This window comes from Protopterus annectens, chromosome 11.part0 (genome assembly GCF_019279795.1).
Source record: "Protopterus annectens isolate FY-2018-M chromosome 11.part0, PAN1.0, whole genome shotgun sequence".
NCBI lineage: Eukaryota > Metazoa > Chordata > Ceratodontiformes > Protopteridae > Protopterus > Protopterus annectens.
In genome coordinates this window covers 1,178,116,711-1,178,138,200 of record NC_056745.1, presented here as the reverse complement: position 1 = coordinate 1,178,138,200, position 21,490 = coordinate 1,178,116,711, and the positions used below count along the sequence as shown (strand labels likewise).

Sequence of the window (21,490 nt, the reverse complement as noted above, 5' to 3'; positions counted from 1 at the left end):
GGTTACCAAAAATCCATAAATCCCGGATTAAACCTCCGATGAGACCGATAGTGGCTGGCCAGGGATGGGTGACCGAGCCACTATAAATTTATATAGAGACTGTTTTAAGGCCATTAGTTGACATGAATAGTAATATACTCAGAGATAGTAAGCAATTTCTCATAGATCTATATGCATATTTTAATCAACTGGATCAAAGGAAGCATTATTATTTGGTCACTTTAGATGTCGTCAGCTTATTTACGGTGATACCAAATGACACGGGTATTCAGTATATACAGGATTATTTACATACACATTCAGATTTTTCAGCTGATAGGATAGATTTGGTTACATTGTACTTGGAAACCATATTGTCGAACAATGTTTTTGTGTTTGGGGAGGATGTGTACCTCCAGAGGGATGGCGTAGCTATGGGCACATCATGTGCCAATAGCTACGCCAACCTTGTAATGGCGGCCTGGGAGGACAGATTTGTATATAAATCAGATTTATTCAGCAAGTTTGTTGGTTTGTATCGTAGGTTTGTGGATGACCTTTTTCTGGTTTGGTTAGGAAATGTAGACACATTGGAAAGTTTTGTGGAATATCTGAATGGTTCCACTGACTTCTTGAGGTTCACGTTTGATTATTCAGATCACAGGTTATCATATTTAGATGTAGATATATTTAAGTTGGATAATGGACTTTTAAACACTTCAATTCATAGGAAGTCGTGTTACAGGAACACATTACTTCATAGACACAGTATGCACCCTCACCATATATTTAACAATATTTTGAGAGAACAGTTTATGAGAGCGTCTAGGCTTAATCCGTCTGAGGATGGATATAGGACAGAGGTGGAGACAATGAGGAAAAGGTTTCTAGATAGGGGCTATTCTGACAGAGTGATTGAGAAAACAATCACAGAGGTAAATGACTTGAGGGGTACTAGAGCAAGACCTTACTTTTCAGAACAAGTTACTCAACGTGATGAAATCAAATTGGATAAATCAGGGTTGAGGGCCTCTGTTTTTTACCAAGGATAGTCAGGAAATGAGAAGCCTGATGACTAAACATTGGGACATCCTGTTGACAGATAGTAAAATAGGTGAAATAGTGGGACCTGAACCAAAGATAAGTTTTAGGAATAAGCCCAACCTTAAGAGGCTACTATGTAAACCTAAGAATGTTAATTGTAAGAAAAGAGTTGCCATACCTAATGTGAATACTGTGCCATGTGGAAAATGTAATCAATGTGTTTATATTAATAGTGACACCACTTTAGTACATCCGGTCACTGGACGTACATTTTATTTTAATACTGACACTAGCTGTGACAGTAAGGATGTTGTCTATTTGGCCAGATGTGCAGTATGTCCGGTGTTCTATATTGGGAAAACCAATAGAACATTAAGACAGCGCATCAGAGAGCACATTTACCATGTTAGGTTGGGATCAGGGTTCAATGCTTTAGCCAAACATCATAAGGAAGGAGGACCAGAACACACCTTTAGTTTTTGTGTTATACAAAAGTTAGTATGTGGTTATAGAGGGGGTGACTTAATCAATCGGACCTTAGAAAGTGAAATTAGATGGATTGTTAGATGGAGGGCAGATGAACAACCAGGTTTGAATGATAAGGTTCAGATCAAACCTTTTCTGAAGGGTAGGAGACTATTTAGACCTAAATAAGTTGCCCTTCCACTCCTCACCTGGTTGAATGTGGGTTTGATATATTTCATAAGACTTTCTCCCCATTTTTGACTAGGATGGGTTATGTTATATATCCATGGATTGTGATGTTTTTACCTGTGTGCTCTGCTTTATGATTTGTGGCTTATTTAGTATATACTAAAAATCTATTGCTTTTATGTTGGAAATCTTTTAATGATTTTAAACATTCTTAGATGTTTACATGAAGTTTTTAATATTTTATGATATATTCAAGCGCTTTAAAGCATATCTCACTGTGTTTGACTTGTGAGAGTTCTCAACCAATCATAGCCAGAGGAGGGCTATTTAAACAACAAATATGTCAGTTTGTTTGTAAAAGTTTGAGAAAGCCTACGGGTGAAAGCGCTTACTTTTGTTTTATTAAAATAAAGTACTTTTTACCAACGTGAAGTATCGCTGGAGTTATTGCACTAGGAATACCTATAGTTCGTTGGAAATCTGTTATTTGTGTAGTTTACTGAACTGTGCTTGGTGCCGTCAAGAAACAGCGTTTTATGGTGACTGAAGTTATATATTTCTTGGCAACGCTGTTTCCGAGCTCTGTCGGCTTGCTTTGCTGCATTTGGGTGATTTACTTTATAATCATGGTTTAAAATTAAAGTGGGTCTATATGAAGCTGGGTCTGAAATGTTTTTGCCATCTTTAGGTACACAGACACCACAGCTTTCTTCTAAGATGTTGGTGCTTTCCCTCCATTTAAAATACAGTTAAACTCTTCCAGATCTTTAACACTTTCTTCCCTCCTAATTTCCGGACTTCCTCAGGAATACCATCTGTTCCTGGAGACTTTCCTGAAGACTGATTATACATCACCGTTTTTATCTCATCATCTCCTATCTTAACAATTATCTGTTGAGCTTCATATACCTCTAACCTTGGTATAATTTTAGCTTTCCATAAATATTTCCAGTTGTATGCTTCCTTGATTTTGACAGTTCTCTGCTTTATAAAATTTTTCATAAAATGCATGAAATATCTCTAAAAACAATGTATGAAATATGTCTAAAAACTCTACAGGTTGTATGATCCTTAAGTTAGGCAACAGCCCTTTCTACTTTCTGCTGCCAAGTCATTGTGCTAAAAGTTTTTGTGTTCTCAAGTTATCAAAAAATAGTTGCTTAAGTGCAGTCTTTCTAAACTTATGCATATTATCAAGATACTCCCTTATTTCCTCTTTAGCACTCTACATTTGCTCCTCCTCCTCTTGTTCTGTGAGATTTCCCTTATTCTACAACGCAAAGTAATGTCTATTACTTTCTAACCATATCTCTCTCGCTTTTATTTTGACCCTATTTTAACTATTTTTTACTAGCTATGACTTCTGAAAATATTTTTATCTTCCCTGATAACTCTCAAATAATTTCCACTATTCATCCGTTAAATTCCTCTCTTTTTAACAGGAAGTTGGGGATGTGCCAGTGTCTCATTTTTACTTCATTACCCTATATTTTTATCTTTTTTCTTTACTGGTGCATGATCTGAAATAGTTATTGGAAGTGTGTTGAAGCTTTCAACAAAACGCTCATGCTCCTGTGAAATATAATTTCTATCTAGTTTGGCCCAGATATTACACCTTGGTGAATAATATGTAAATTCTGTCAGAGTTACTACTACTGAATTCACATCTTCCACACTAAATATTTTCAAAAAGTTCTTCAGAAATCTACCCTCTTTTGTTTGATTGCCCTCTTCTATGTCCCCTGATACATCCGCATTGTTGCAAACCAAACTCCATTGCCCACCTATAAGTAATATTCCCTGCTGAAAGCTGATTATTTCTCCCAGAATCTTCTTAAGCTCCATAATAGCAGTTTTTGGTGGAATATAAATGCATGCCAACATAATCCTCCTCCCTTGTCAGTAGTCCCTTACTACTACAAATCTACCAGTATTGTCTTTTTTTCCCTTTTTATCACTATTGGAACATCTCTAGCAGTCAGTATAATTGCTTCTCCTCACCGTTGTCCCGGATATTCTGCTAAATATCCATTTTGAAATACTCTCTTTGTCAAATTCACAAGCTTATTCCTTTATAAATGCGTCTCCTGCTATTTGCATTCTGCATTTCTTAATATAATTCAATGCGATTTCCTTTTTGTCTATATCTGTAGGGCCCATTTACATTCCAGGACAATATGAAAAACATAGTCATTATGATAAAAAAAGCTGTTCCCATTTATTATACCTGTCAGTTTTTATTTTTTTGAATGTGTATTTCCAACTTTTGTGTTACATGCATACACACACACTGTTTGGCAGGCTGATCTTTTATACAGTCATTTCTTCTTATCTCCATTTGAATTTGTGTCACATTTTTCAAGACTCCTTATTTTAATGACAACCCTCAAACAAAAAAATTAGATACACTTTCAGAATACCCCATCCCCTGTAAAGATAGGACAAACACACAAAACTATGTACAGCTTCCAAAAATGAAATGTAACCCTTCAGATTGAAACACTTGCTCACATTGACAGCTGCAATCACAGGCATTACCCAACCTAACATTAAATTCAGTGCAAGCTAAAAGCCTGTGTCCCACTTACACTGATTGCTGTCTGTTCTTTTATTATCTCTATTCCCCTCCTAGGCGTGAAAAACAGCTTTGATACTTTCGGACCACATTAACTTTTAGGCCTAAGAAAAGGTGCACTGGCTAACTTTAAATAAAACTAAATTGTACACAGTTCTATTAAATGGATTAAAGTATTACGGCTGCTAGAGAGTCTAGTTTTATTCAGTTCCCAAGATTTCAAACCTTAGTTTTCTGCTTGCCATTGTACCTTTAAATTCTGCATTCCCCTCAGCAATGGATGCTCACAAATCTCAAAACTGCTTGCACCTGCAGACAGCTTGTCTCCATGTAAAAGCAATGAATCTTTGTCAATTGCAATCAGAAGAGAATGTACAACTACCTTCAGCTGCAGACTGCATGACTCCCACTGAACATTTGCTAATGCAGAAAAAACAAGCTAATACCTTTGTAAATGTAAGAAAACTTAACATTGTTCATGGGTTTCATCATTTTGTCTTATTTTTCCAGCCTACTTGTTTACAAAACAAAACACTTCTTTATAGCTTAAGCCAAGAACATTAATCTAGGCATAGATGTCTTAATTCTACATAAAATATAATCAGTGTGTTTACACCCAAACGCAGCAGCCCAAGATCGCTGCAAATTTGCTTTTGCCAAGCCTTTCTAATTTTGTTATACTGCAAAGCCTGTATTTCTTACAACTAAAAAATACTTGTTTACTTTAATATCTGACACACACAGTAACTGAAAATACTCCCACCACATTTAAAATACCCCTGACTACGCAAAGCTGTTTTACTATATATAACATGCTGTTTGTCATGACATGTTTTATATAAAATAATTGTTTTACTTACAGTTACTTCCCCTCTTTGGTGTCCCTCTAAACATTAATGGCCTCTAAACATTAATAGCCAAGTATATGCTTTACAGCCCAACCACAAGTTTAACAAAGTTAACAAAAGTTCAGTTTTTCTCATCCGCTTTGTTTTGCAAAGCCATACTTTATAAATGAGATTTGATGCTTTAAAGTCTCCCATTTACTCACTAATTTCAGTGCTGCTATTCTTTCTGTTCACATGTCCCTCCCAACACCATACTCTAGTTTAAGTCCAAGATACTCATGATTCTTCTACCTGATTCCTGTGCTTTTTTCTCTCTCTCTCTCTCTCCAAGTACTTCCCTTTGGAACACTGGAAAAGGTTTTACTGGCAAAGTCTCTCTGTGAACTTTCTTGTCAGAAGAGTGAGAAACATAGTCCCTTTCTATTTGATGATCCACTTTTTATTGGATAAACTATTTCCTTCTTAGCCTGTTTTGCATACAAAAAGGTCTTTGAGCCTCCAGGAGAAAAATATACTGAAGACAGCTGGATACAGCAGCTTGGATCTCACACTTGTTTCCTGACATTCTGATTGCTGGGGTAAATTTGCTTCTCTTCTGCCTAACAGTGCATAATCAATCTGAAGTTGTTGTCTTTACTTGCTCTTCAAACTGTGGGTACACTGATCTGGGATGGATCTGACTCGGCTGCATTTCCAGCATCTGATCAAGCTTCAAGCTCCTCCCCTACCCATAATGCCCGTCTCCCTCCTCCACCCAGATCTTGTTTGCCGCTATATACTATAAACAAATATGTTTCTCTTTGGGGCAGTTTTGTCAGGATCAACTCTTTCTGCTGGTTTGATTGAATCTTTACTAATACAGGTCTTCATCAAGTTTGGAGAATCTACTCCATGTACCCTTTCAATTAAATCCTGCTGTGCAATACCAGTCCAGTTGCTTATTTGTGCTTCCATAAAGTTAATAGTCTGTTCCTTCCAGCTTCTCTGGTACCATTGTTTTGTTCTGAAACAGCTCTTCTTGAGAAGTCTCATACTAAGCCACTCTTTTCTCTGTTTCAACCTCTGTGATTTTTGCAGTTTTATCAATTCATCCAAATAGCTAAAGAATGTTCTTTTTTTCTGATCTTTTGTTGAGTACATATTCTGCTTTTCATTTTAATCATCTGACTACATTTAATTCACGTTTTCCTTTAAAATAATGGAAGCTATCTCTACTACCAAAGCTGAAGCTTGAACTGCTTTTTGTTGAACTGTTGCAGAATTCTTCCCAGTCAGTGTTTTCTCTTCATCTTTTTTTTTGTTGTTGTTGATTTTCTTTCAGGTTCTCTGAATTTCTTCTTTGCTGGCATCCAGGCAGTGTACTTACTTGGCAGTAACTGATTTTTTACTCAAACTGACTATCAATGGCTCTGATTTCTCAGTTTCTTTTTTCACACAGGGAAAGTTGAATTAAGCTGTTGATCAGTGTACAGCCATCTTGGAAGTCCCAAACAAGACAAATTCCATTAACAGCTGAAGTCGTCTGTCAAGAAACAATTTTCTAAAGTCTATGAAATGTGTCCCTCAAGTGTTTTGTAAAGCTTTACAGTGCAGATATTCCTCCAAAAAGTTTTAGACATTCTGTGCTGCTTGATTTATAAAATGTCATCTGAATTTGAGTTCACTAAATATGTCTAGCGACCACACTGCATTTAAGTAAAAGCACATGCATTTATTTCTCAGTACTCAGTCTGATAAAACTGTAGAACTCTGAACTCAGCCATAGCACTCAACTATTTGGCAGAGTGCACCAATTTTGTTTAATAAATGCGTGTATGCTTTGCTGTTCTACTTGACACATGATGCTCTGATTACTTTTCTTTCATTGGCATGAGTGAACAGCCAATAATGAGAGGGAGAAGGAGAGACTTCTAGAGCTTTTGGGGGTGAAAATGGACCAGTGGCAGACAAGGTATCCAGCAAAGTGTTGTCTTTTAAAATAAATATAATACTGTAACTGTGGTGAAGAAAAGAGTTTGCTGTATTGTGGTCTGTGGATATTTGTAAGTGTCTGCAGAAAATTTGCAATTTTCTCTGTATGTTTGTATGGGTGTGTGTAATAGCATACTGCAGAGGGCATTGCTTTATCAGCCGTTTCTGATTCTGCAGAAATGTTCCACTTTTGGCTATTTTTGTTCTGTCCATCTTACAATTTCTGGTAAATCACTGATGATTATATAATGCCAGTAATTAGGAGTTCAGTGTTTCTTATTGTTTGAAAAATGGATATTGATGCAACACCTGTTGTTCTATTAACATTTTAAGTGCATTAAAATAATATTTAAAAATTGTTACTTTTTGGTCATTTGTTTTTTTATTTTAGCTTTATTTAGAATTCTTAAATTAAGAAGTTAGTATTCTGGTCTGTTCCCTCAAATGTGTTTTTCTTGAAAATTGTTGTGGATTGTAATCATTAAAAAAAGACAGACGTGAGTTTCAGACTTCATATACTTCAGAAAATTTCTATGTATTTAAGGGCAATATTTAAAATCTGGTCCTTTTTGCAATTCTTGAGCTATGGATTCAGGGGTCTGCAGTATGTGGTTCTGACAACAGCAAGACAGAATACATTTCTAAGCCATTATTTATGTATTCATCCACTCATTTGATCTTGTGCAGAGGGTATATTTATGAAATGCCCCTGATCCCAATTTTGTCTCATGTTTTTGGTCTGATCCTCATAAAATTTATGGTTTCCTGGCTAATTGTTCTTGACTGCAGTCACCAAATAATGACAGACACGAGTACTGGATTTCATATCTTTCACAAAATGATTCCTAATGGAAAACGTTTTATACTAGCAACTTTTTAAGAATATAAGAGCAATGTTTAAATATTTAATACCTATTCCTGATTTGAAGTCTTAGTTCCTGATTCTTCCTTCTGTCCTCAAACCTATGAAATCTGCTGGGCATGGTCTGTACTCATAATGCTAAGCCATGAAACTCAGTAATTATTATCAGTTAGGTCAATACCCTCCTACCAGTCCTTTAAAACCATTCTAAAAGACTTCCTAGTGAAAATCTGGCTTTGTTCTTGCTCAACTCCAGGCTAAACTATATCCCTAAATATGAACAAAAATACCTAATCATAACTTACACCTCCTTACTCTTTCTTTACTCAGTTCCCATCTTCAATTTCTCTCCCCTCCTTACTCTCTCTTTACTCAGTTCCCATCTTCAATTTCTCTCCCCTCAAACTCTAAATATGCCATAATCCTGTTTTTCCCTCTCAATCCATACTGCAATTCCTGTTTGTATTACACTAACCTGCCTATTATTTCTTTAAACTGGCTTAAAGTTTCTCTAAATATTGAATTACTGTTATACAAGTTGTATCTTTTTTTAGCCAGTGTTATCACATTATGTCTAATTTGGTATAATTACTTAAACTGTAGATTTTTGGTATTATTTCTGAAGATTGTAAAATTATTTTTCTTAAAATGTTTTTGTAATACTTTGGAGCTTTTCTCCGCTGGCTCTGCTGAAAATGGCTACCTACCCAGTAGGACTTTCCCAGTAATCAAATGCCAACAACTAAATAAATAAGTGGTTGAAAGGCAAGGAGGTTGCAGTGAATTGCCTTGTATGGTTCTGACAGCAGTAAGCTGAAATGTATTTCTTTAGTTATGTCTTTACTCATTAATTTGCCTGCAAGCAGACATCTAAGGTGCAGGCAGTTATATAAATGGTTGTAACTGATGGTTGTGTGCGTCTGTAATTATACACTGCAAAGCTTTATAATGTTATGATAATCAGGAAGGATAAAGGATTGTAAAAAAATGCAATATATTTTGTGCAAAAATATGGAACAGCTTATTAGCAATATTGGTCAAGTGGCAAATCAGTTTTATAATGTTGCTGTTAACAGGAAATGCATATTGTATGAGACAAATTATCAAACATTTTTTTTTTTTGGAAGAGGGAGAGTAGATCACGTTAAAAATGTCCCAGATCAGCAAGAAAATCTTAGGCTGTGCAGCTTTGTTAGACATACTGATGCTCAGGTTCAGTTCTAGACTGAGGTGTCTGCTGTGTTTTTTATTTATTCACAACATAAATATGCATTTAGTGAAAGATTCACACCATGTTGTAAGGCAAATAAGTATATACAAAATGTATACTCAAGCTACAAACTAAACTACACTAAATATGCTACATATAGCAAGTCAATGAAAAAGGCATGTGGATCTTTTTACAGTATAGTAAGGATACATTTTTGGTACAGCTATGTAGGTGTGCCTCTGTTAGCACTGCAAGAGTTCTAATTTTATAGGCTGACGCAGCTAAATGGGTAAATCACACATTTACATCCTCATCCCACAGGCTACAATTTATCCATGTGTAAATTCTGAGTGCTATAATTTTGGACCCTCTAGTGAGGGATTTGATGGGTCCTGCTATGGTTTTGAAGGTTGAGACGTATGGGCTCAGCATAAATGCTAAGCTAGAAGTGCAGTGACATGGTTAGTCAGAGCTGAGTAGCTGAGTGCTGCTCAGTAAACACCATTTTTCCCCTTATTTTAATAGACTACAGTTACAGAAACAAACACAGTTGACGTGTTACTTGGTAAAAAGCTTCTTCTTCTCTTGTCTGTAAAGACTTGCAGTCTAGTGTTACTTTATTATATAGGAAGACAGATATTTTCATATTCATTCTGTCCCTTAACCCACCTGGCATCTAGAATGTTTTAAAGATGAAGAGCTGGGGGAAAGTTAATTAACAATTAATAAAAAAAGCAGATGAGTTGTATCTGCCCAATATAATGCATTGTGTTTTGCTTATTACATACTGCTCAAATCACTGGTAGCTGCCAAATTACACTAATGATTTAATGGGGTTAGTGTTCTACATTTATGTCCTAAGAGTAAGCTTTTTTTCAAAAATGCCCCAGAGTCTGAATTCTTGTTTTGTTCTTGCAAACACCCCCCCCCCAACCTCAGTGGTTGTCCTGTGCTTTCCAGTGAGCTGTTCTCTCCTGTGTTGTACTGCTTTCGGTTATCATTTGTATATCATCTTGGATAAACTCATTCTATATACATGTGAAGAATATCTGGTCAGTCTGCCTGATAAACAAGTTACCCTCCATATTTAACAGCACGTCAAAAAAACTATTCAAAAGATCGTATGGCAGACAGAAGCTAGAAAACACAATGCAGCAGCCGGTAATAGCGTAAGATAGATTTAATTTCCGCTTTCGTCACAACTTCATCAGAATACAGGTATTCTGATGAAGTTGTGACGAAAGCGGAAATTAAATCTATCTTACGCTATTACCGGCTGCTGCATTGTGTTTTCTAGCTTCTGTCTGACATACGATCTTTTGAATACCCTCCATATTTATTTATTCTCACATGAAAGCATTCAACCATGTAATAATTACTCAGCAAGTTCTAAGACTCATACCTATATATATCTATATGTATATATATATTATACATACATATATATATATATATATATATATATATATATATGTACTGAATTTCACTATCATGTAGCTATACATTACTTTATGTCGTCCATTCTGTCAGGGGCTTTGGGAAAACCATATTACTGCATGTAATAAATACATATCAGTTTCTAAGATGAATTGAAGACCTACTCACTTACTCAATATGCTGCTGGAAACAATGAATTCAGGCCTTGGTCTATCGCATATGCGGCCTTCACACTCTAACATTGTGTAATTCAGATAAGGTCAGTCCAGTCTATGCCTTGCTTCAATAATTACATAATTAAAGCTAATGCATCCAATGCGCACCTGCCTCTTGACTGTGCGATTTCAGGTTTGCAGTCTGAGGAACACAGATGCTTCATAAATATATTCAAATGGGGGAGTTGGCATAACAGTTAAGGTGTTTTCCTCACAGACACAAGCTATAGGGTTTGAATCGCACCCCTTAGGAGAATTAGCTAAGCTTAAAATGCCTCACAAGAACAGTTAGCCTAGTACGTACCTATAACCTATTTAGTTGACTCACTGATTGGACACGGGAGGTTAAAATCGGTGAGGCCACCTCCACAAAGGGGCTGATCACTAGTGGAGTCCTCAAGGGCTCTGTGCTGGGTCCTCTCCTCTTTGGCATCTACTTCTTGGATGTCAAAGGCCGCTGGTTAACCAGTAGATGATTGCAAACTGGGAGCAATCACTGAATTCCCCCCAAGACAAGAACACTCTTCAGAAAGGTATAATATAAACAAATGCTTGGTGCCAAAGCCACAACCTAAAACTCAATACCAAGAAATGTATAATAGTACCTTTTGGGCAGCCTGCCACCCCAGTAACTATAACATCAATAAAACAGGTTTAAAAGTTGATTCACTAGCCAGGGATCTGGGAACTCATGTAGACAGCAACCTAGCTCTTGACCAGCATGTGTCCTAGGTAGTAAGAAAATCCCTCTATGTTGCTCACCTTATAAATAAGGACATGGCATCCACATCCAAAGACGTTATCATACCACTGTATTCGGCCTTCATCAGACCCATCACACAGTACAATGCCCCTTTCGGTACACACCTGACCAGACATGCAACAACTGAACGTCCACAAAGGTCCCTTACAAAAAGAATACAGGGAGTAAACACAATGTCCTATGCTGATTTCCTCAAAGCCCTGTTTCTTTACTTGGTATCCTGCAAACTTCTGAGAGACTATTTTTACCTAACATGCAAGGCATCCCTGGACCATGTTTTGATGAACCTCTTGCACATCTGAAAAAACAAACAGCATCAGAACTACTACATTAAAAGACCTAAGTCTGCTTACAACATAAATAGCTCATGTTGAAGAGACACGTCTCTCAGAGAATTCCCATTCTTTTTAAACTGGCTCCCCATCCATGTGAATCAGAGTTCCTCCCTATCCCTACTTAAGTGCAACGTGGACCAATGTATGGGTAACAGAAATTCACCCGAGTCTGGGTCCTATGTCTGTGATGGACAATATATAAATCAAATTTGTGGGACACATTTGGGTTGCATGGCTAGAGTTATAAGAGCCCTAGGAGTCATTGGCCTAGTATACACCTATGAGCCTATGAAATGACACATCAGCTTCACAAACACTGATAAGCATTACAATCCAAAGACAATACAAAATGACATAGAAACAGCATTTAAACCATTACCACTTTATAAAAGGCAATGAAGAGTTTAATAAATAACACATACAACAATCAAAGGTAACTGTGTTTATGCTTGTAAAAGCAACTGTAAAGCATAACAAGGCATGTAATCTAAAAATAAAATCCAAAATGTTATTTTATTTGTTGTGTTGATAACAGACATTTCAAAAAGGCACATAATCATATACCAGTTTTAAACTTCAGTGGCAGCTAGACATTGAACTGTGGGCATCTTTGTTTTAAATATTTGCATATAATGAAAATTTTACTAAAATCTCAAAAGTAAAATCATATTAAACAGATTTCAGTCTAAGTTTGACATACAAAAAAAGTATGCTAAACCATCACAACAAATTCCATTTATTATAAAAATGCCAAAGTGTGCCACAACAAATAAATGGAAAAAAAATAAGAATGTGCTTTTCGGTTATAAGAAAATATAAGACCTTAAATGAAATAAAAATCTCATTATGAGATCCTTTAGCTTACAGTTTGGATGCTACATTTCATGGTGGCAAAAATGTTACAGCTGATGCATTTTTACAGAATGAAACTGTTTTGAGCCTAAGATCCAATGGTTACTTTCCCGACTGGCTGCATTAACAGTAGCATCTTCAGTGAGTCAGGCTTAAAACTAATTTGTTAGCTGAATTAAGTAACAAAAATACCTGTTTAAACACACATCATTGCTGCTTCTAGAAAAAAAGTAAACTGAGCACAACATTTAATTTCAACAGTAATCCTAAGCCATTTTCATTAAAAAAACGTAAGGTCATATATAATTTGCTTGTACAGTGGAAACCAGATCTGGTACATAAAGTTTGGGTCAACTAGTCTGAATGTACCCTAGACTATGTTTCACTACTTTTCAGATAAATTAATTGTATGATGCATGAGTTCTAGTATGGGGGGTGGGGGTTGGGGACAACACCATGTAATGGTAACCTCTTCAAAGAAATAACAAGATTGTGCAAATTGTTTAAAGGGATCATACATACACAACTGTAAACAAAACATGCGAAATACATACTCACCAAATTACCCAAATACAAATATTTAAAAATAAATTATGGACAAGACTTTTATAAAATATGATACAGAATGTCTTTTTCATAACACCTGGGGATATGTTAAGTATGATATGAAACTTTTGTAAAATATATAATGATAAGATTATGTACTTTCTCAAGTAAAATACAGTTCTGATAACACGTTTAACGTAGCCACACAGTATTTAACTGTGTCTGGTTCTTGATACTGGTATCCATTTTCAGCACTTCCCGAATAGCCATTGTAGCATAAGTAGATGGAGGAAGAGAAAATTCCATTTTCAAAGCTCTGTATTTACCTTCTGAAAAAAAAGTGAAAAACAGCTTAATGGCAATTATAAAACAATTACAACTAAGTACAAGTGAAAAATCAAATTTCTGGTGGAAACAATACTGCGGTATTAAAACTTACAGACTAGCATATCACATAAAGATGTACTTGTGGATATGGACCTTATTTGAACAAAATCTCTGATAATGTTCCATATGGCAGTCTTCCATTAATAAATGCTACAACAGAGAAGCTAAGAAGAAAATATATACATTTGAAGACTTTTTTTTACAATACAGCTAACATGAAGGAAATGACTGCAAGAATGAACCAAGCCTTGATAAAAACAGAACAATGATCACATATACGTAACTTAACAGTAATATGAAAAAATGCTAAAATAAGCACCAAGGATCCAGGGATTCACCATGTATGCAAACAGTCTGAAGTGGGAAAGGACAGGGGTACAGAAAATTACAGCATGATGAAAAACTGTTTTACTTCCTTTTGGGATTGTTTGCTTTTCTGGTTTATTTTTCTATATTTGTGACGGATGCCTAAACTAGGAGTCTTTATTTCAGTAGTCATTCAGGCTTTGCCTATGAGTCTAAAAAAAATAACCAGCCAAATTCAAATAATTTGAAATATAACCCAAATAAACTAAAAGGCCCCATGTGACCCCCCTCCCTCCAAATTTACATACATAAATCCATACTCACAGAAATATAAAGAAAAGGAAAAAAAAGCTAAAACAAAGGAATTACTACCTGTGGACACTTATGAAACCATCGCCAGTGCAGTTTCTATAGAAAATAGCAGTTGGAGATTTCAACATGTGGGAGATGAACCTAGTAGGTTCAGTCCTCTCCCAGAAGGAACTCAATGAGTGTAGAGAAGCCTTTACTTAGTAATGCCCATTCTACATCTGGAGTACTGAAAGCAGCACAGTAGGCAAAACTGTAAAATTTAAATGAATGAATGATACAAGAATCAAAACTATGTGACAATACATTCAGTTTAGCAAGTGCAACTGCAAGAGTCTCAGTGTTGCCCTTGCCTTTCAGAAGAAAAAAAAAAGATGGTTTGAAACATTACTTGCTGGGAATGTTCAAGAGTACACTGCTGACAGAACAGTAACTCCAACTTACAGATAAAAAAGTCACACTAAAAGACAAATTTTTTCCTGAGTTTTGCTCTTCTGCTTCTGGAGAATGCTTGCTTTAATGATGCTATTCCAATACTTAGCAGCAGGTACTTGGACTTGGAATCAATCTGTGCTTGACAGAACTAAGTGATCTACAGTAAAAATTTCAGGAAGCCTCAAATTTGTCTCATCCCTGTCTTAATGCATAAGTTTACCAAGCTTTCACGTTACGCGTGTTGGTTTACTGCACAGCTTCTTATAACCAATAGCTTTTCAGATGGTGCATCAAACTTGACATCTCTTAAGTGCTAATGGAGATCCTCTCCTTGCACCATGTATGATTAACCTTTAAAGTATGTGTGCAGTTAACTGTGTTGCTACCTTTCACATTCATAGAACTCAAAACACACTCAAGTTGTCACTGTAATAGATTTTAGTGCTTTCGTGTTTAAATGAATTATGTTTTTTTTTTCATTTTGTGTGTCGTCGGTGACTTGTGTGTTTTTTTATGCACTGCATTGAAACACTTCCACTGACATTTCTATTAGTTTCAATAACTTTCATCCTCATTTATTACTCTGTTTTAGGCATTTTATTTTCTTTAGTTTTATTATCACATGGAAATTGTTACAATTTTACTGTAAGTTTTACGTTTCGTTTAACCCTTAATTAGCAGTCATCTTTTCTATATTATTCTAGTGGGACTGGTATAAAAATTAAGTGTTCATATCATGCTCACAGCCTTCATCAGGTTCTTTATAAAATGGAAACAGTAAATTAAACCATTTAATTGGCTAACAAAATTACTAATTCAATAACATTCAAAATGAACATTCCAACAAACATCACTATGCTTTAAACTGAAGAAAAATGGGGGCTATTACAGTAAGCAAGTACAATGTAAAATAGCACAAAGAAAACTGGAACTGTCAGCAAACTGTAAAAATCAACACACATTATAACACTTCAGAAAAATCCTGTCATGCAAACTGGAGAAACATGAAAGCAAGAAAACAGGCTTCAAATTACCAAAGGGAAATTTAAAAGGAATTTGGCACTTGCCATTTAAAGCACATTTTGATGGAATTATGTGACACAAAAGCTGCACAGATGAAATGTTACAAACACAATATCACTTTTCTGGATACACATTTTTTCCCAAGAAAATAGGGAGATCTGATAACTATTTTTTACACGTTCACTGTTGCCTTATTTACCCTGTAATTCAAAAGATAACATCTCTAACAGTCTACTTAACAGAGCTAAGAAAAAATACTTGTGATGTGCTTCTCTGTTGACCAGATAACTTTCCAATTTAGAAATAACCCTTTTGACTGCTGGAACACAATAAAAGCATAAGACTTCAATACACATGAAAGAGAATCTCGTTCAGAGCATACCGACAGTGAATGCAAAACAGGAAGAGTAACAAAGTAAAAATCAAACCACTTGAATTGCATGGAATACAAATCATTACTCAGAGGCAGAGATAGCTCCAGATGTAAATAAATCATTCATAAAAACAAAAAGTGCAAAATACCCCACCCCCAAAAAAAGCATCACTTTAAGCTTTTGCACAATCTTAAAAAGACCACAAAACCAGAATAAAAAAAACTATACTTATTGTCAGAGAAAAGATATTCATTTCTCCTCTGTTATCAGCTATGTCGAAACTATTCTTCTATTTTTATGTAACAAACTGATATATTTTTTCATTTGGAACAGTCAGTGTCTGTAGGAACTAAGCTGCATTCTATACATTGCTGTAATTTCATTTTTTTTGCAAGTAATATAAAATAATGCAAACAAAAAATGTAGTCATACAAAATATTATAAATGTTACAAAGACTAGTATTTTCTTAAATTTACATAACAGATAAGTAAATGGATCCTTGGAGATTTTCAGTATCGCTTCCTAAATGGTCAATGTGTCATTGACACCATACCAGAGGTGAACAGGTAATTTTAATAATAAAGTACATATCTTTCCTCCTCTCTTGTGACTTAAGTTACCGAGTAAACTGGTTTATGGATGTCTTGCAAAACTTGTCATTAAAGGCAGGTAAGCAAATTTTCACTTAGACCATATGGGAGCCATGATCACCACCAATGCCAAGAATGAAAATAGCCGATGTCTGACTGTAGACACACGTCTGTTCTAGATTTAATATTGCAAAAGCTGCAAAACAGCCCAAAATTAAATGGATTTCTAGAAATCATACTGTTGCACAATGTCAAGGCAGACAAACCATTATCTATACACTATGATTCCTTATCTGTCCAGCAGAAGGAAAAAGACCTCCTCTGGAGTTTAAATACACCGACCTACTAGAGAAGCAAACAGACAAGATGGAGCAAAGAGGAAAACCTCAGTGTTACTGGTGTACCAGAATGAACAGAAGGGAGAACTGCACCATTTCGCCAGGTGGCCTGGCTTAACAGAGGACTGTACAGAAGGTACTTGCACAAAGGAGGAGCTCAAACAATAACAAACCAAGACAAATACTTGTTTATCTGGAAACTTGTTTTACGAAGGAAGTAATACTAAGCAGGCTGTGTTAAGCCAGGCATCCAGTGTAAGGCATCCAATCAACAAGTCTATATAGACAATTATTCAGCACCCATGATGCAACAAAGAGCAACATTTTTTCCAGTGATTAGGAAATGTTGACAGGAAGGAAATAAATTTAAGCTAATTTATCTGGCAAATATGAAGCTATTTTTACCAGTAGGAAACACTATGCTTCTAAATGCTAAGAAAGTTGCAAAATTTCTATGAGAGAGAGAGAGACGGCCTCCTACTGAAGAAGTAGCAGATGCTGTAATCTCTGAGACAAAGGGAGACAAGAGTGATAAAGGGCTATCCAATGACAGGAAAGGAGTACAAGGATCAAAAGAAACTTTTCCAATATTCAGGAAAAGTGCTAAGAATAAATAACTGTTACAGTGCGTATTGAGTAAGTGTTTAGGACGTGTTAGAACATGATGTCAAAGTAATTTTAAATGACAGATGTTTATCGTATGCTTCATCAGTGCCGATGGTTAAATACCTATTTACCCAAAACAGGGCAGACATAATTCAGGAGTTTTGTGGCAAATACATGGTTTAAAGTAAGACTGTCAGCACAGCTGCATTTAAAATGTAAATTGTCACAAGATTAGCACAATCAGCTTGTGGGATTTGTAACATTCTGTCTGAGTATTCCGACAAGTACGTGCACTGGTGCTGGCACTGTCTGAAGAAGGTATAGTTATGTAAAGAACTTATCAACGACAGATGTTCAGCTACATCACTGTTACAAGACTTATTCTGCCAAGTATTTCATATGTCAATCTAGTCTACAAAAACCTAGGCACTTCCTCTTACACACTATTTTTTTTTACATTAGACTTGCACATAAGACTACATGGCTCAAGTGGAAATCTTGAGAGGTTTCTTGGCCAAGGAAAGTGACTGAGGCTTATGATCAAAAAGGATAAACTCATATAGAAAAGGACAGAGGAAGAGAAAAGGGATTCACCTCGACCATACCTCTCAACCTCTTAGTGGAAGAAATCTGGACAAAGCAAAAAGAATGGAGGGAGGGCAAAGGCCCAAAATAGGGACAGAGTTTAAATATTGTGTGCACATCCACTCGTGCATGAATTGTGCCATCCCAAATAGAACTAAGATGCTCTCCTCCAAAAAAGGAAGCCAATCTGGTGGTCTCCTGCCATAAACAAACTATACAACAGAAGGAAGAAACTGTTGCAGAAAAGAGGAAAATCCCAGGATGCAAAAAACGACCTTACCAGCCTCAGTAAGAAGCTGAGATCCCTCATAAAATCCCCCAAAGCTAGTTACAAAAACAAAATTGCCAAAGATTCCAAAGACAGCCACAAGGCATTCTATAGCTATGTCAAGAATCTAAATGGCAATGGTCAGATCTGCTGTGAGCTACACCAGAATGGCATTAAATATACTGATCCCAAGGACATTGCCAATATCCTGGCAGATCGATTTAGTGTCAACTTCACCCCCCTCTCACCCTCTAAAGGGCCCATCTCAATACCAAAAGATTGCCAAATTCCGGTAATCATGGCCACACAGGTAAAAACCGCACTCTACAAAGCTGAGAATATAGCATCCATGGAACCAGACGACATCCTGGGCTGTGTACTACATGTACTACAAAATGAACTGGCACCTCACCTAAGTGTCATGTTTAATCATAGCCTCACCTCAGGCTTCGTGCCCACTGAGTGGCGCACAGCTACAGTTATTCCACCCCACAAGGGGGGATCCACCTTGGATCCTGGGAACTACCGTCCATCAGTCTGACAAGCCTGATCTGCAAGGCCATGGAACGTATTGGAACGTATTATCATGGAACTTATAAACAAAGACATTGGCAACCTTCAAACACTAGACCCCATACAGTTTGGATTCGTGAAGGGCCGATCGTGTCTCCTGAACCTGATTCACTTCTTCGAATCAGTCTTCAGAGCCGTGGACGAGGGTTAGGCAGTCCACACAGCCTATCTGGACCTCGCCAAGGCCTTCGACACCATCCCCCACTCTGGAATCATACATAAACTTACTAAGCTGGGCATAAATCCCTACGTCACTCGATGGGTTGCCAAATGGCTTACTGACAGAACCCAGACTGTAAAAGTAGCCGACTCCAAATCCAGCTCCAGACAAGTGGAGTACCTCAGGGTTCAGTCCTGGGACTGCTCTTGTTTGGTATCTACTTCTCTGAAGTACAGGCCAACACTAAGGGACTCTGGCTAACAAAGTTCGCAGATGACTACAAACTGGGAGCCATTACTGAATCCCCAAATGATGTGGGTACTCTACAAAAGGCCTTACAGAAACAGATGCTTGGTGCCAGAGCCATGGGCTCAAGCTTAATGCAAAGAAGTGTATAGTTATCCCCTTTGGGAAAAAACATGTACCCATGAATTACCACATAGGTGGCAGTACAATAAACACCGAAAGTGTGACAAGAGACTTAGGAACACAGGTGGACAGTAGTCTCAACTTCGATAATCACATCACCACAACAGTCAGGAAATCCTTCTATGTGGCACACCTCATCACTAAGGGCTTTTCATACAGAAAAACGGTCATTGTCCCACTGTACTCATCTCTCATTAGACCCATCATAGAATACAATGCTCCGTTTGGTATGTACCTCACAAGACATCTGCAACAACTGGAAAGGCCGCAGAAAAAAGAAGTTATGTACTTACCATAATGTTCCATGTGAGTTGTTCATCTCGCCTTCATTCTTACACATGGGTTCGAGTCGGCCAGCTTTACTACCTGAAGATCTCAGAGTAGCTCGAGGCCAGGTCCCTATCCCATGATGCTCTATGTCCTACCTCAGATCTTGTTTGCTGAACCCAGCATAAACAGGTATAACCCAATAAATATTCCAACCGGAGTAGGAAGTCCCAGAACAAGACCACCAGTCCCCAAGTCTACTCGTTCTTCGAGACCCTGGAAGGGGAAGGCAGGTGGGAATGTAAGACTGAAGTCGAGATGAACAACTCACATGGAATGTTATGGTAAGTACATAACTTCTTTATGTGAAGTTGTTCAATCTCGCCGTTCATTCTTACACATGGGTAGCGTCCCAAGCACCGTAATCCTGGGTGGATCAAGGGAGTATATTCCTGAGGACAGTGGAACCAAAGGAAGCCCTGTCCCTGGAGGCCCTGTCCACTTTGTAATGAGTGATAAAGGTATGCGGCTTAGACCAAGTGGCAGCTGCACATATAGTGTCCAAAGGTAATCGAGCCACATAAGCAGAAGACGTGGAAACAGCCCTAGTGGAATGTGCCTTCACACCATGCTCTAATGTTTGGTTTGCTGAAGTGTATATAAATTTAATGCAGTCAGTTAACCATTTGGAAAGAGTAACTTTAGAGACTGGTAATCCTTTCTTAGTGTCAGCATGAGATACAAAGAGTTGGTTAGATTTTCTGTATTCCGTTGTCCTGTTCAAATAGAATCTCAATTGTCTGTGGACATCAAGTTTATGCAACATGTACTTCAACTTATTAGAATGATTACTGAAAAAGGTTAGAAGCATCTCTCTCAACTTTCTGATTTGAAAGCCTGCATTTGCACTTGTTTCTGTCCTGTAACTAGTCTAGTGCAGATACAGATTCTTAGTTTTAGCACTTAAATTTGCTTTTTCGTGCTCAGCACTTGTTCAGAACTTGTAAGCACTAAATAAGCTACTAATTACTATAGTACTCAACCTTCCTCATTACCTAGAGGAAAACAGTTTTTGTACTTAACTTTTCTCGCTTAGAGAAAAACAGCTCTTGTACTCACCTTCCTCACTTATCTAGAGGAAAATATTTTTTATTTAGGCATGTCCAAGGGTCAGCTCCCAGTGTTCTCTCCCGTTTATGTGATGAATCTGGGCATCGTGAGCAATGTAGAAATTGCCTCATGTATACAGACAATCCTTTCCTCCTACCACCCAACACTACAACCTGTGAGAGATGCACTTATCTAGCCAAACTGGAGGTAAAGCTCTCTCCAACCAAGACTGAACTTGACAGTCATGAGGAGAAGGTAAACATCTGCACCACACCACACTCATCACATAGTCTCACTAAATCTACACCACCAAAATCTACACATAGTAACACAAAAGCATTTGCAGAGGCTCTCAATAATAATCTGTTTAAGCAACAGAGACCTCCAAAGCAGAAACGCAAGCAACCTCCATCCCCCCAACACAACCCAAATGACACA

At 37.0% G+C, this 21,490-nt stretch overlaps 1 protein-coding gene across 1 annotated transcript in view; it reads right to left on the bottom strand.

Annotated features, from left to right (window-relative positions):
• Positions 1-12,387: 12,387 nt before the first annotated feature.
• Positions 12,388-21,490, bottom strand: part of PUS7 (pseudouridine synthase 7) — a 924,586-nt gene continuing 915,483 nt past the window's right edge. The window contains exon 19 of the mRNA XM_044088529.1: positions 12,388-13,620. Coding sequence (XP_043944464.1) covers positions 13,484-13,620 — 137 coding nt within the window. The 3' untranslated portion in view covers positions 12,388-13,483. The remainder of the gene's footprint in view (positions 13,621-21,490) is intronic.